The 16,987-nt window shown below is 36.1% G+C and overlaps 1 protein-coding gene across 1 annotated transcript in view; it reads right to left on the minus strand.

Annotated features, from left to right (window-relative positions):
• The window catches only part of LOC123249930 (phospholipid-transporting ATPase ABCA3-like), a 306,282-nt gene that overhangs the window by 152,992 nt on the left and 136,303 nt on the right, over positions 1-16,987 (minus strand). Inside the window, exons 13-15 of the mRNA XM_044679017.1 lie at positions 14,508-14,663; positions 14,047-14,257; positions 10,265-10,415 (exon numbers count right to left, since the gene is read on the minus strand). Coding sequence (XP_044534952.1) covers positions 10,265-10,415; positions 14,047-14,257; positions 14,508-14,663 — 518 coding nt within the window. The remainder of the gene's footprint in view (positions 1-10,264; positions 10,416-14,046; positions 14,258-14,507; positions 14,664-16,987) is intronic.

Raw genomic sequence — 16,987 nt, forward strand, 5'->3', positions numbered from 1 at the left:
ACTGGGGACCCGCACTTCTGGGGAAGAAGATTAGGCCTCAGCCAACTAAATGGAAACTCTATAATCAGGTTAATCCTTCCTTAAGAAAAACCTACCTCCATCTCCTCTCTCTCTCATCTCTTGCCTTCTCAATTCTATTAATAAACCATTAGAACTCTGGCCAGGTCCCCCATTTTTATCATAACATTCAGATGGTAAAAGGTGGTCAGACACATGCTCAGAAGAATATCACATGGATCCTTTTGATGGCTCTGGGTAAAAGACTCTTGTCACATTGCCCAGTACACAGATCTGGGTGATAGTGAGTCACAGTCTCAGGGTGAGGAAGAACACCAGCACTAGCACAGCACTTGTAGCCACAAGGAAAGAGGGGAATCTAGTAACATTTCCAAGGCAGAAGAGAGTATTTGTGGTTCCTCACAGACCACAGCACTCACTCCAAGGCCAGAAGAGTGTTAAACACACTTTTCCTTACATCATACCAACTTGGAAAGATTGAAAACTTATCTATCCCTAGAACTTTCTCTGCAGGTAGCAGCACAATGAACCTGAAACTTTGAACAGTGTTCCTTTCACCATAGGAAAAGAAGCCAACTTTAGCAGTTTTTTAAAAGAAAAGAAAAAGGCTAGAAAATAAGCAAACCACAAAAAAATAAACAACACAGAAAGTTATTTTGATGACAGTGAGGAACAAAACACAAACTCAGGAGATGGCAATAAAATCAATACTGTTGAATACAAAGCCTCCAAGAAAAAAAATGCTCAAGCCCCAAAAGAATTAATGGAGGAGCTCAAAGAGGATTTAAAAAAAACAAACAAGAGGGGAACAGCTGGATAGCTCAGTGGATTGAGAGCAAGGCCTAGAGACCAGGTCCTAGGTTCAAATCTGGCCTCAGACATTTCCCAGCTGTGTGACCCTGGGCAAGTCACTTAACCCCCATTGCCTAGCTCTTACCACTCTTCTGCCTTAGAACCAGTACAGAGTATTGATTCCAAGATGGAAGGTAAGGGTTTAAAAAACAACAACTTTAAATAAGAGGTAGAAGGAAAATTTGGAAATGAAATGAGATACAGGAAAATCATGAAAAAAGAGTCAACAATTTGGTAAAGGAGGCACAAAAATACCAAATACCTTAAAAAACAGAATAGACCAATTGGCAAAAGAAGCATAAAAATTCACTGGAGAAAACCCAAAAAGCAGAACTGGGCAAATGGAAAAGGAGATACAAAAGCCCACTTAGGAAAATCATGCCTTAAATATTAGAACTGAGCAAATAGAAGCTAATGACTCCACAAATCACATCAAGAAACAATCAAACAAAGCTGAAAGTATCTCATGGCAAAAACTAACCTAGAAAATGAATCCAGGGCAGAAAATCTAAGAATTATTGGATTACCTGAAAATCATGATCAAAAAAGATTTTAAGATATTATCTTGGAAGAAATTGTCAAGGAAAACTGCCCTAATATTCTAGAATCAGAGGGTAAAATAGAAATTGAAAGAATCCACCAACCATCACCTGAAGGAGATATCTAAAGGATAACTCCCAGGAATATTATAGACAAATTCTAGAACTCCTTGGTCAAGGAAGAAAATATTGCAAGCAGTCAACATTTTTAAAAAATGAAGCTATAGTCAGGATAACACAAGATGTAGCAACTTCTACATTAAAAGACATGGAATATGATATTCCAGAAGACAAAGTTGCTAAGCCTTCAACCTGTGTCATTGGAAATTTTGTACCTTTGAACTACATTACCTAGGAGCCCACTGGCTTCCTGTTATTATGTGCTGACGTAGACAGGAGATAAATTTGGTGGATTTCCATGACTAGCCCTCTTCTCTTCCTATGAGGGTAGCTGTGAACATGGGACTTTTGAACCAATAGATAAGCCATGGGCATATGTTTTTATTTTGTTAGATAAATATCTTTTAATTCCTTTACTTCTAGAGATTATTAATAAATCTTATAAGAATATATTTAGTTATTATTATATATTAATTTTAATTTTTACAGTTCAAGAATCACTTGTCCAAAAAAATTGAATATAATTATCTTCAGGAGAAAAAAATGAGTACTCAAAGAAAAAGAGGACTTTCAAGCATCGTAGATGAAAATACCAGAGCTCAATGGAAAATTCATCCGAAAGAAATTTTTAAAAAGAGGTAAGACCTAAATGATTTAAAAAAAAAAAAGAGGTAAGACCTGCTTGTAAAAAAATATTTATAGCTTCTCTTTATGTGGTGGTAAAGAATTGGGAAATTGAAGGGATGTCCACATATTTGGGAATGGCTGAACAAATTGTATATGACAGTAATGGAATACTAGTGCTCTAAGGAATGACAAATAGGATGATTTCAGAAAGAGCTGGAAAGACCTTAATGGAGTGATGCAGAATGAAATAAGCAGAACCAGGAAAACACTGTACATAGTAACAGCAATATTGTGTAATGATCAACTGTGCTCTCAGCTGCTCTTAGCAATATAAAGATCCAGGACAACTCTGAGAAACTTAAAACAAAGAATGCTATCCACCTCCAGAGAAAGAACTGTTGGAGTCAAAATGCAAATAAAAGCATATGGTTTTTCTATTATTATTTGGGTTTATGTTTTGAGGTTTGGGTTTTATAAGATTATTCATTTAGAAAAGTTAAGAATTATGGGAAAAAATAAAATTAAAAAAATACAAGACTCAAGAGAAGCTTCAAAAACTAAAGAGGAAAGAGAAAATTTAAAAACTATTATGTAAGGTTAACTGTGTACATATACCTAGATGGGAAGATGATTCTTGTAATTCCTTTTTATTCCCATTTAATTTTCTCCATATATCTATTAATTCTAATTTTTCTAAAATTTCATTCACTTCCCTTACTTCTGATTTATTTTTGGTTTGATTTATCTAGTTCTAGTAGAGGAAAGTTGAGGTCCCCCACTAATACAGTTTTACTATACATTTCCTCTTTAAGGTCCTTGAAAAACCTGGATGCTATGCCATTTGGTAGATATATGTTTAGTACTGATATTACTTCATTGTTTATAGTACCTTTTAGCAAAATATAATTTCCTTACTTATCTCTTTTAATCAGATCAATTTTTGCTTTAGCCTTGTCTAAGATCATGATTGCTACTCCTGCTTTTTTTGTTTTAATTTGGATGATACATGATAAATTCTGCTCAAGTCTTTTACCTTTATTCTGTATGTCACCTTGCCTCCAATATGTTTCTTGTAAACACCATATTCTGGTTTTTAATCCACTCTGCTATTTGCACCTGTTTTATGGGCGAGTTCATCCTATTCATATTCACAGATGATAACTACCAGTGTATTGCCCTCCATCTTATTTTCCCTTTTGATCCTGTTCTTTTCCCTTTCATTCTATTTTTCCCCACCAGTGTTTTGCTTTTTATCATCACTTACCTTGCCATATCTTATTTCCCTTCACTTCTCTGTTGGTAAGACAGAATGCTATACCCCAAAGAGTACCCTCTCTGAGCTAGTTACAATGAGAGAAAAATTTAAGCATTGCCCATCACCACCCACATCCTCCCATTCATTGTAATAATTTTTATGCCTCTTTATGTTATACCATTTACCCTATTCCCTCTCTCCTTTCCCTTTTCTCTTAGTGCAATTCTCTTTTTCACCCCTTGATTTTCTTATATCATAACATCATAATCTGCTTACTTCCCCACTCTTTAAGTATACTCTTTTTATCTGCTCTACTACTAAGAATAATGTTTAAGAATTACAGATATCCTCTTTCCATGTAGGGATACATATAGTTTGACCTTATTGAGTCCCTTAAATTTTCTCTTTCATATTTACCTTTTTAGGTTTCTCTTGGCTCTCATGTTTAGACTTCAAATTTTTTGTTTAGGTCTGTTTTTTTCCTCAGGAATGCTTGATTATCTAATATCTTACCGAATGGCTATATTTTTCTCTAAAAGAATATACTCAGTTTCACTGGATTGGTGACTCTGGATTGTAAACCTAGATCTTTCACCTTCCTGAATATCATATTCCATTTCTCTTGATCCTATAATGTGGAAGCCATTAAGTATTGTATGATACTGGTTGTAGCTCCCTGATCTCTGAATTGTTTCTTTCTGGCTGCCTGCAGTATTTTCTCCTTGGCTTGGGGGGCTCTTGAATGTAGCTATTTTATTCCTGGAAGTTGTCATTTGAGGATTTGTTTCTGGAGGTGATCTGTGGATTCTTTCAATTTCAATTTTATTTTCTTATTCAAGAATATCTGTGCAGATTTCCTTGATAATTTCCTGTATTATGAGGTTCAAGATTTTTTTTAACATGGCTTTCAGGTAGACAATAATTCTTAAATTGTCTCTCTTGAATCTTTTTTCTAGGTCAATTGTTTTTTCAATGAGATATTTCATATTTTCTTCTATTTCTTCATTCTTTTGATTTTGTTTTATTATTTCCTGAAGTCTCATGAAATCATTAGCTTCTAGTTGCTCAGTTCTAATTTTCAAGGCCTGATTTTCCTCCACCAGCTTTTGAACCTCCTTTTTCATTTCTCTTCCCCACTTTTCCTCTGCCTCTCTTAACTGGTTTTTGAAATCATTTTTGAGTTCTTCCAGGATCTGTGTCCAATTTAAATTTTTCTGTTGGGCTTAGCATGTGTTTGCTTTGCTTTCAACTGTCTTCTTCTATGTCTGTACCTTGCTCTTTGTCTCCATGAAAATTCTCTATGGTTAGATGTTTTTGTTGTCTGCTCATTTTTCCAAACTTTTTATAGTTGGGCTCTGTTTTAAACTCTTAAATTTCAGTCCTTTCTTGATGCTACACTTAGCTTTATTTCCGGGTTTCTGTCAGTTTCAGTTCTTCCAAGATGGTATAATGGCCTGAAGGCTAGGAGCTCTGAGGGCCACCTCCCACTGCTGATTCAATTAACCCTTTAGACTGCTGATAGCTCAAATTCTAGCCTCAGGGTTAGGTGTATGTAGGCTTTTGGTCTCACTCTGGGATTGATCTGGTCAGGCACACAATAGATTGTCTTGCCCTGGGGCTCTGCCCTGAGTTTTCAGCATAATGATCAGAGGGCCTCAGCTTTGGGTCTACCAACTACTCCAAACTAGGATCTATGTCCTCTCAACAGGTCCAGACTGGGACTCCTGGCTTTACTCTGAACCCACATGGATCAGATTGCTTCAGCACAGACTGCCCTGGGCTAGAACTCCAGACTTCACTGCAGGTTTGCTTGGAATTCCACAGGGTATGTGTTGGTTTACACCTTTATTCCCTCTATTTTCCCAGGCAGGGTGCCAGGATCTGGATGTTGGCTTGAGCTCAGATTCAGAACCTCCTACTGTCAGTGCTCCCCTCTCACCCCGGTGGCCCAAATGTTCTTTGCTCATCTTTTAGATTTTTCCCTTCTTGAAAGTTGTATCACTCTGTGTCTCCTTGTTGATTCTTTCACTACTGTATTCGTTTTGTGATGTTATTTCAAGATTGGTTGGAAAGGATTCTCATGGTGGTTGCAAGCTTCCTTGCTTCTACTCTACCATCTTGACTAGTGATTCTTGTAATTCCTAAGAAGTTTGCATTGGGAGAAGGAAACAGTAAAATTTGAATGGGGTAAATAATTGCAGTTAAAGAGCCATTTACAAGCTTACAGTGGAGGGGAAGATGGGGGAGGTTGAGTAGGGACCATATGAACCTTACACTCATCAGAAATGATTCAATGAGAGAAGAACATATAAAATCAATTGAGTATAGAAATCAATCTTACCCTACCGGAAAGTAAGAAGGAAAAAGGATAAGAGAAGGGGGGTGGGGCCAACAGAAAAGAGGGAAAATTGGGGGATATGATAGTCAGAAACTAAACAGGGGAAAATAGAATGGAGAGTAATACATGGTATCACAAGGGTACATTTTTTTTATAGAAGAGAAAATTTGAGAATCATTGGTCTTCCTGAAAAAGCAGAAATTAATAGAAATTTGAACTCCATAATAAAGGGAATTATTCAGCAAAATTGCCCTTAAGTTCTACAAAAAGAGGGCAATATAGACATTGAAAGGATCCAAAGATCACCCTCTAGATACTAGACCCTGAAAAGACAATAATAGCCAAATTCAAGAGCTTCCAACACTGACTATATACTTCCAGGGGAAAGTATGGGCATTCAACAAGATAGAATATTTCCAAGTATTTGCACAGAAAATACCAGGACTAAATGGAAAGTTCGATATCCAACCACAAAAATCAAGAGAAACATAAAAAGGTAAATAAGAAACAGAGGGGAAAGAAAGAAAACTCGTATTTTTAAAATTTGCCTCTTTAAGGGCTTCAATAAGATCTAATTATTTGTATTCCTATATGGAAAAATGTTATGTGTAATTCTGTGTAGTGAACTCTATTCACTATTATAGTATCCACTATTATGATAATTAGAAGAATTATTCACAGAGAGAGGTTGGAGTACTAAATGGTCTAAGATGATAAGGGGTTGGGTGGGAAAAAGTGGGGTGAATAGTAGAGAACACTAAGAGAAACTTGAATGAATAAGAAAAATAGGATATTCTATTACACACAAAGAGAGCATGGGAAGGGGAGGAGATGAATACTATTATAAGAAGGAGAGGAAGAGAGCATTAAGAGGTAATATTTAAACCTTACTCTCAGTGGAATTAACCCTGAGAGGGAAGAGTAGCTATATCCATTGAGATATAGAACTCTATCTAACCCTACTGAAAAAGTCAGAAGGGATAAACCAAGGGGAGCAGGGGAGTGGGAAGATCAAAAAAGGGAGGGGAGGAGAAGGGAGAGGGAATTCATTAGGCCTTAAAAATAAAAAGAGGGGAATAACAAGGGAGGGGGTAGAAAGGGTAGTAAATCAAGGGAGGGGACAAGGGTTACTGGTTTAAAACAAATCACTGGCTTAAAAGGAAATAGCCTAAGAAGAAGGGGTAGAACTAAGAAAGGATACCAAAATGTTGGGGAATACACAACTGATAATTATTACTCTGAATGTGAATGGGATGATTGGTTATACTAAATTAAAAAGCTTTTGTACAAACAAGAACAATGCAACCAAAATTAGAAGGGAAACAACAAATTGGGAAAAAATCTTTATAACAAAAAACTCTAAAAGGGGTCTAATTACTCAAATATACAAGGAGTTAAACCAATTGTATAAAAAAATCAAGCAATTCCCCAATTGATAAATGGGCAAGAGACATGAATAGGCAATTTTCAGATAAAGAAATCAAAAGTATCAATAAGCACATGAGAAATTGTTCTAAATCGCTAATAATTAGAGAAATGCAAATCAAAACAACTCTGAGGTATCACCTCAAACCTAGCAGATTGGCTAAAATGATAGCAGGAGAGAGTAATGAATGTTGGAGGGGATGTGGCAAAATTGGGACATTAATGCATTGCTGGTGGAGTTGTGAACTGATCTAACCATTCTGGCTGACAATTTGGAACTATGCCCAAAGAGCTTTAAAAGAATGCCTGCGCTTTGATCCAGCCATACCATTGTTGGGTTTGTACCCCAAAGAGAACATAGATAAACACACTTGTATGAAAATATTTATAGCTGTGCTTTTTGTGGTGGCAAAAAACTGGAAAATGAAGGTAAGCCCTTCAATTGGGGAATGGCTGAACAAATTGTGGTATATGCTGGTGATGGAATACTATTGTGCTCAAAGGAATAATAAACTGGAGGAATTCCATGTGAACTGGAAAGACCTCCAGGAGTTGATGCAGAGCGAAAGGAGCAGAGCCAGAAGATCATTGTACACAGAGACTAATACACTGTGGTAAAATAGAATGTAATGGACTTCTGTACTAGCAGCAATGCAATTACCCAGGACAATTCTGAGGGATTTATGGAAAAGAACCCTACCCACATTCAGAGGGAGGACTGCAGATGTGGAAACACAGAAGAAAAACAACCACTTGAACACATGGGTTGAGGCGGACATGATTGGGGATGTGGATTCGAAATTACCACACCAATGCAACTATCAACAATTTGGAAATAGATCTTGATCAATGACCCATGTTAAAACCAGTGGAAATGTGCATCGGCTATGGGGGTGGGGGGAAGGTCGGGGGTGAAGGGGAAAGTAAAAGCATGAACCATGTATCCATGTTAACTTTTCTAAAAAATAAATATTATTAAATGTTTAAAAAAAAGAAAAAGCAATCTAGCCTAGTTATATGAATATTATGCTATCCCTCCCCCAAACTAAAGAGATACCTTAACACAATGTTTCCTGGATATTATACCAGTGTCATACCAGAAAATTAAATAATTTCCATTTGAATTGGTTTACCAATATTCTGAAGATCATCTGGCAAGTAAAGGTACAAGATGCTGAGGTACTTTCTTGAATTGAACTGTCAAACATTAAAATTCCACAACAGAGTGCAATTCTGATGAGCTGACTACATTGTTCACATGTCAAATGCACATTTCCTTGAAAGGCTTTTTTATAAAGTTCACATATAAGGCAAGTGCTCACAAGGTCAGAAAAAGTGATACAAGGACACACTGAAGAACTTTGCTATAAATTGTGAGTAAGGGGATTCACTGGCACAGAATCATCTAGCATGGTGTGTATACACTGAAGAAGGAGCTATTCTCTATAAGCAAAGCAGAATTGTAGTAGTTCAAAAGAAACATCAGATGTGTAACTTTAGATATCTCTACTCCAACTGTTTATATAGAGTATTTGTGCCAAAGATGTGGTGGAGGCCCGAGTTCATATTGGTTTGATCAGTCAAAATCAGACACACTATATATTGACTTTGACACCAAGATTTCATTTTGGACCTCTCTAAGTACAAAAGACAATAACTAATCTCAAAGAGATCAAAGGAAAAGGAAAAGAACCTATATGTACAAAAGTAATTATGCCAGCTCTTTTTGTGGTGCCAAAGTACTGAAAATTGAGGGGACACCCATCAATTGGGGAACAGCTGAACAAGTTGTGGCATATGATTGTGATGGAATGCTATTGTGATATAAAAATGATGATAGTTTTGGAAAACCTGGGAAGACATATGAACTGATGCAAAGAGAACAGAACCAGGAGAACAGTATACACATCAGCCATATTATAATGATGATCAACTATAAAAGATTTAGTTATTCTCTCTGATTAATACAGTGAGACAAGATAATTCCAAAGGACTAGTGCTGAAAAGTGCTATCCAGAGAGACAGAAATGATCAACTCTGAATGCTGATTGAGGTATATTTTTCACTTTATTTTTCTTCCTTTATTTTTTTATGATATGCCTAATATAGAAATATATTTTATAATACTTAACATATATAATGGTTATATGTAACTGCTTGCCTTCTCAAAAGATGAGGAAAGGGCTGGAGGAAGGGAAAGAAATTGTAACTTAATATTTAAAAATAATGTTTATTACCCCCCAAAATACCAAACTTCTCACACTTGCATAGTCATAGTAGCAACTAAACACAATACTCAATTTCCCTCTCTCTCTCTTTGTCTCTCTGTCTCTGTTTCTCTCTCTTTATATATACCGACTGTCCAACAATGTATTTTACATAGTAAAATAGATATTTTATAGCAGCTGTTTCAACCTAAATCAAAGGTGCCCACTGGAAGACTGAAGATATTTCTTTTTACTCTCCAATGGATCTCTGCTGCACTAGCAAAATGGTTATCCTGGATGAACTCTCAGAGTATAATACTCAGGGCTTTCCCTTAGAATAGTTATCTCAAGTTCAAGGGATTCTGTGAAATCACATTCACTCAGAATTTCTGTATGTTCTTTCATTAGCCAAACCTAATTTGAGATCACAAATGTTATGTACAAGCATGGTAGTTTAAAGAGAAGGTAAGAGCCTAGACATACTAGGAAGGAAATAAATGTATTCAGAAAAGATATACCAATTATGTATTCCATTGTTTCTGCATACAAGATATGTCACTAGGTTGACATTTCCCCCCAAGTTTGGTAACAAATACAACTCTCTTTGAGAGTTATTACATGAGTAATATCTACTTTTTTCACATTACTCCAGATAATTAGCTAAACAGTTTGTGAGCTAGAGATAAGGGGAAGATTTGTGATCCTGTTCCTATGCTGTTATAAGGCAATACAAGCAAATTTTTCTAATATGTATATTTACATTCCAATAGTGACAGGATTCTCAGATTCTCAGAAGGTCCATCTGCCCGGCTTGAGAAATCCAAGAAAAAATATGAATATGAGCTATCAAAAATCATAAATCCAGCACCCTCAGGATTCATACCTGTCTGTACTCTCTTTGGGTAGGATAAAAGATAATTCAGCTCCAGTATTGCTCTCTAAATTGGCATTTGGTATATACTCTTGAATAATTTCAAAGATTTTAGCTGCATCACAATTAGAGTCCTTCACTATGATCATGTGGTATCCAGCACCTGAAAAAAATATTTTTAAGAAGAAATTAAATAGTTTTGTGTTCCACTTTTTTTTTTTTCATAAAAATCCCTTACCTTCTGTCTTAGATAGTAAGTATAGGTTCCAATGCAGAAGAGCAATAAGGGCTAGGCATCTGGGGCCAAGTAACTTGCCCAGGGTCACATAGCTAGGACCCAGGGACTTGAATCTCCAGGCTGGCTCTCTATCCATTGAGTCACCTAGTTGCCTCCACTGTTCTTAATAGACCGGTGATGGCAAACCTATGACATGCATGTCAGCATTGACACACGTAACCATTTTCTATCACACATGGCTGCATACGGGCGCATACAGAGAAGTCTGAGTCCACATGCCGAGGATGAAACATCTGCTGTGGTATAGTGTAGACATTCTGTGCACTACAGGTGACAATTCTACCTATATTAATTTACCTATTCTTATTTATTAAATACAGTTGTATATTACAATTGTATATTTTTATTATTTAAACTATAAATATCATGAAATTATGGTTTTTTTCCTCAAAGTGACACACCACCTGAGTTATGCTGGGTTTTTTGGTGAATTTTGACACACCAAGCTCCAAAGGTTGCCCATCACTGTAATAGACCATTCTTGACCTACTTATCATTTGAGTTGGGTTAGCACCTGATAGACTGTAGTGTTGTGGAAAGGAACTACAAATTAGAGTCAGGAGATATGGATTTCAATTCTCACTGCACCACTTAGGTTGTATGAGCAAGTCATTTTACCTCTTGGAACCTCAAATTTCTCAGGTATGAAATGAGATGATATATTATTTATGTTATAGGGTGGTTGTGAGAAAAGCGTTTGATATGACTTAAAGTGCTTAAATTGTCAGTTTTAATTGCTTGGTTGAATTTTTTTTAATCCCTTAACCATTTAAATATTGTTAGTCAGTCTTATCTTCCATTTCTTGCTAAGAACTGGATGAAAATGCCTAAATTTAGGTAAAGGATTTGCATGAGTAGACTAAACAGAAGAAGAAGATTCCTGATAGGAAATCCAACACCTAGATGTTATGATTAAGATGAAAATTAGGTAGGAAAAATAATTCTTTAATTTTGAGAAAAATTCACTATGTTAGAGGGTTGATGTTTTCTAGCCAAGGAGAATGAGGTATAAATCTGCCTTTGTTTCTAAATTTTTTCTCCTTCACCAATAACTTAATCAATTAATTTAGAAACAAAATGTTTTCCAAGGGAGCATAACAATAAGTGATTGCCAGGAGGTCGGAATATGAAAAGATCTACTTGGCTGGAAGAGAAGGTGAATGTTGGGTAAGGGAGGGGGAGGGGAAGCTTGGAGTGTGCGGAAACATGTAACATTAGGGCTTTAGTTGTTATAAAATATTAAGAAATAATACTATGGGCCCGGTGTGCTAACATACGCTTGTAATCTCTATTCCCTGAAAAATACTAAGGCTGATAATTTGAGTTCAAGAGTTTTGACTTCTGAGTTCTGAGCTAAATTAGGACTAAAGGCAATAATTCTGGTATCAATATGGTGAACTTAGAGGAGCAGAGGATGACCAGCCTTCCTAAGGAAAGATAGATCAACTCGGGTCAAAAAACAAGAGCCAGTGAAACCTTCTATATGCAGATTATTATTATGATTCTTCCTATAGTGACCACTGTACTTCCAGCCTCAATAAGATAGGGAGATCCAGTTAGGAAAGGAAAGGAGAAGAAAGAGAGAGAAGAGATAAGGGAAACAAGAAGGAATAGAAAAAGAAGGAAAAGGGAAAGGAAATGGGAAAGGGAAATTATTTTAATAGTGTTCTTGTTATCACTTGAATCAAATTCTGAATTAATCTTCCTTCAATTAAAAGCTTAATTTCAGAGAAAGATCTTAATTCCCAAAGACTAGGATCATTAGAAAGTGTCCTCCTGATGCTGACCAAGGAGTGGGAACGTCTTCCTGTTCCACCCAATTACTATATTTCATCTCTTCCTTTGACAAGATTAAAGGGTAATTCTTAAAGGAAGCAATTAAAAAGAAAATTGATTTGTTTCTGTAAGATACTTTCTGGAGCACACAGATGAAAAAATGAAATTGCACTTAATGTTTTTATATCATCTATTATAAACCAATTGATTACATATAAACCTTTATGTAGATAATTACCACTATGATTTTAGAAGGAGTTAGACCCAGTTAGTAAATTAACTGTGTATAAGATATCAACTATAATAATATAATATTAACCATAGTAGTAGAAAAGATAGATAGTATGGAATATTAGAATATTATAGCTACCAGTAATATTAAGAAGTTGTTATCAATTTTTGATGGAATGTAAGCATACAGCTTGATTGTATTGTGATTTCTGATAAAGATAATAGAAACAATCATTAAGTCAGTTGTAGAAATTAGGAATTTATTGTAAGGACAAGATGGTATTTTCTTTTGTGAAGGATTTATATTTACAGGTCCTTCAAAGTTTATAGTCTAGATAGGTGCCTCTGGTTTATTTTTAAGTCTCTTCTCAGAGTCAGTATAGTGAGTTAAGTATGATTATATCAGTCTATTATTTATAGCATCAATTAGAGATAAACAAAAAATGTGTCTTGATCAGATTCATTTTCATATTTACTATTATTGTTACTTCTATACTGCAGTGATGAATAGTGCTTATGACATTCTACAAACCACATATTCTTGAGGTTGGGGCATTTAAATGAGGCCCTGACTTTTGTAAAGCCTTCTAATGTCCAATTAAGAAGTCTTATTTGGTGCTAAATCACCAAAAAGACAAGGAAAAATGGGGACTACTTGTCTTATACTCTTTATTGGAATTTATTAACTCTCTTAACAAATAGTTCTAAATTTTAGTAGTCTATTTTGTACATTTGGTTTTAATGATCACGTGTTAATTAACTGTCAAAAGCCCATAAACAGATTGTTCTACATCTAAATAAGATCTTTGCTGTAAGTTGGGTGTGGTGAGAACACAATTTAAGTTGGATCTTCAACTCAGGGTGATGGCCCAGATATTTTTATTTGTAACACAGGAAATAATATTTCATAATCATAGGATTTAGAGGTGGATGTGTCCTTAGAAGCCATTTGGTCCAACCCTTTTATTTTGCAGCTGAGAAGGGCTCAGAAAGGTAGAAAGACTTGCCCAGTGACATTCAGCAGACAGATATCAGAAGGATATAAACCCAAGTCTTCCTGAATCCAAGTACTTATACTATGCTACTTTCTAGGGCAAATAAAAAACCTCTCAACTTAACCTATATACATTTTTTTACTTTGTTGTGGAATTTTGTCTTCTGTTTTTATATTACCATTATATATAAGTGAACATTTTTAGGAACAAAGAGAATTCTCCTTAGCAGGTGATCTCTGCCTATTGGGACATCTCTTATAGGGTGAATGTTTGTACACTGGTAAATGATTTCTCATAGAATGGATAAAATGTTGGAGGAGTGAGTTATTGTTATATAAGAAGGAAGGATGAGGCTAGATTAGAGGACCTTGAAAATTAGGGAGGGAAGTTTGATGTAATAGAAAATTTCTATGTATATGAGATATGTAATAAAAGATATTTCTAAGAATGACAGTAATATGAAGGAAGCATTAGACAAACAAAATTGTAGAGACCATATTTGTTTTTGAGGAAGAGTGAAGAACCACAGCACTGTAAAGTTCCATTGGCCATGATGGCAATGCGATCACCAAGCATATCAGCTTCATCCATGTAGTGAGTGGTCAGCAAGATGGTACGGTCCTTTTTAAACTCCTCAATGAGATTCCAGGTGGCCCTCCTGGAGATGGGGTCCATGCCAGATGTTGGCTCATCCAGAATAACTACCTACGGACCAGAAGTACAGCACCATCACATTAGTACTGGTGCTACAACACAGGGATAAGCTTCTTAATATTCTTGGGATCCCCCTTGAGAATGCTTTGTACTCATTTTTCTACCTTATATCACTCATACCATTAAAATATTTCCCCACTAAGACCACCTTGGTTGGCTTCTTTTTTATGATTTATGTTAGTATTAGCTGATTTTTTCAAGTCAAGCAGCAGCCGGGATGCATCAGATCCACTTTCTTTACCTTGGAATCTCCGATGAGTGCAATGCTAATAGAGAGCTTGCGCTTCATTCCTCCACTCAGTGTTTTTGAGAATTCATTCTGCTTTTCTTCCAAGTTCACCATTTTCAAAATATCAATTATTTTCTGATGGCATTTCTTCCTAGGCATTCCTTTGATCTTAAAAAAAGAGAAAGGGGAAACTTAAATGGGGTGTCCAGCTCCTCCTAATAATCTACCCTGCCTATAAATACTTCTAATTAACCATATTGATTTAAAAAGTCCCCTCCACCCTCAACCTCACTATCTCAGAGTTCTTCAAAAAGTTTATTTTAGATCAGAGAATTCCATGGCTATATCAATCCTACTAGATGAACTGAAGTAAAAACAAAAAAGAAAAAGAATACTGAAAAGGCAAGATTAAGATGGTGGAGAGAGACAAGAAACTTCATGTCTTCCTAATACTTCCCCACAAACAACAAAAAACTCTACAGAATCAAACCCAAAAATGGCATAAAAAGGCAGTAATCAGAAATAAAGCTGAGCAGCCTGGGAAAATGATGGAGGAAGGTATCTAATTTCCCTGACCTCAGTCCCACCACCATAGGCCCTGAGGGCAGGAACAGAGCAAACAGAGTGGAATCTACATGTTAAACTTTAGGGGCAAGATTGGCAACTTCACTTTGTTTTCTGGGTCCCGGAGCTAGCATACATCCCCAAGGATACCACTGGAATCCTCTATTGTGGCCTTGGCTCCATAGACCTCTGCTGGCCCACAGTTGGGAACTAAAGAAGTGTACACCACAGAGTCTACAGACACCAGCCCCTAAGGTCAGGAACTCAAACCTCACTGTTAAAAAACAAGGGACTTTGGGGTTGGGGAGTCCAAGGAATGTGGGCTAGAAAATCTGCTCTATCCCATGACAGTAAGAGAGGAGGAGTGAGGAAGAAGCATGCACTAGTGAGTGTGGCTAGTAAGGGACTGGAGCCCCTGTCATCTGTCATCACTGTCACTCCCAGGAGAGTGGAGTCCCTGGCTGCTGCCACAGGAGGAAGTGAACTGTCTGTTTGCAGACCATGTAGTTATGGTAGAACTACCCTCAAGTTTTGGTCAGGACACCCAAGGTCAATCATGGACTGGGGCTTGAAGGGGACCCAGGAAACCCTGAATAAAAACTGGAATACTAAATAAGACCCAAGCAGAAACAAACACAAAAAAATATCCTGACACCCAAGGTAACACACTCCAGCACAAAAAGAACCCTGGCCACTAAAATTTTTTAAATAAATAAAAATGACCAAGCAGAAGAGGAAGAACCCAACTATTGATAGCTATTATGGGGACAGAGAAGGCCTTGGCTCCAACTCAGAGGGAAGTGAAGTAAAAAAAACTTATTTAAAAAACAACAAAGAAATATAATAAATGTCCACAAACTCAAAAAGAGCTTTTGGGAGAGCTTTGAAAAGACCTCAAAAACCAAATGAGAGAGGTGAAGGAAAAATTAGAAAAAATGAGAACAATTCAAGAAAATCAAGATAATTATGAAAGAAAGATCATTCAAATCATCTGGAAAAAGAGATCCAGAGATTCATGAAAGAAAATAATCTATTAAAAACTAGAAATGAACAAGGTGAAGTTAATGATTTCCTAAAACTACAAGAAATAATAAAGTAAAATAAAAAGAATTAAATAAAAGAAGAGAATATGAACTATTATCACAAAAATGGCTGATCTAGAAAACAGATCAAGAAAAGATAATATATGAATAGTTGAACTCCTGGAAAGTTACAATAAAAAAAGTTTAGAAACTCCAAGAAATCATCAAGGAAAACTGCCCAGAAATTCTAGAATTAGGGGGCAGCTGGGTAGCTCAGTGGATTGAGAGCCGGACCTAGAGACAGGAGGTTCTAGGTTCAAAAATATTCTCAGACACTTCCTAACTGTGTGACCCTGGGCAAATCACTTAACCTCCATTGCCTAGCCCTTACCACTCTTCTGCCTTGGAGCCAATACATAGTACTGACTCCAAGATGGAAGGTAAAGGTGTAAAAAAGAAAGAAAAAAAAGAAAGAAATTCTAGAATTAGAGGGTAAAGTAGAAATTGAAAGAATCCATTGATCACCACCTCAGAGAGTCCCTAAGATGAAAATATACAAGAATATCATTACTAAGTTCACAGCTCCCAAGTTAAGGAGAAAATTAAAAAAAAAAACCAAGAAAAAATCAATTTAAATATTGTGGAGCTGTAGTCAGAATAACAAAAAACTTAGCAGCCACAACATTAAAAGGATGCAGAATATGGAACACAGTATTTCATAGAGCCAAAGAACTGGGATTACAACCAAGAATAACATATCCAGCAAAGATGAGCATAATAAGAGGTTAAAAAATGGACATTCAACAAACTAAAAGTTTCAACTATTCCTAGGGAAAAACCCATAACTCAGTAAAAAATATAATCGATAAGAAACATACAAAGGTAACTTGTTTATTACTATATGAG

The sequence above is a fragment of the Gracilinanus agilis genome, chromosome 1 (genome assembly GCF_016433145.1).
Source record: "Gracilinanus agilis isolate LMUSP501 chromosome 1, AgileGrace, whole genome shotgun sequence".
Lineage (NCBI taxonomy): Eukaryota > Metazoa > Chordata > Mammalia > Didelphimorphia > Didelphidae > Gracilinanus > Gracilinanus agilis.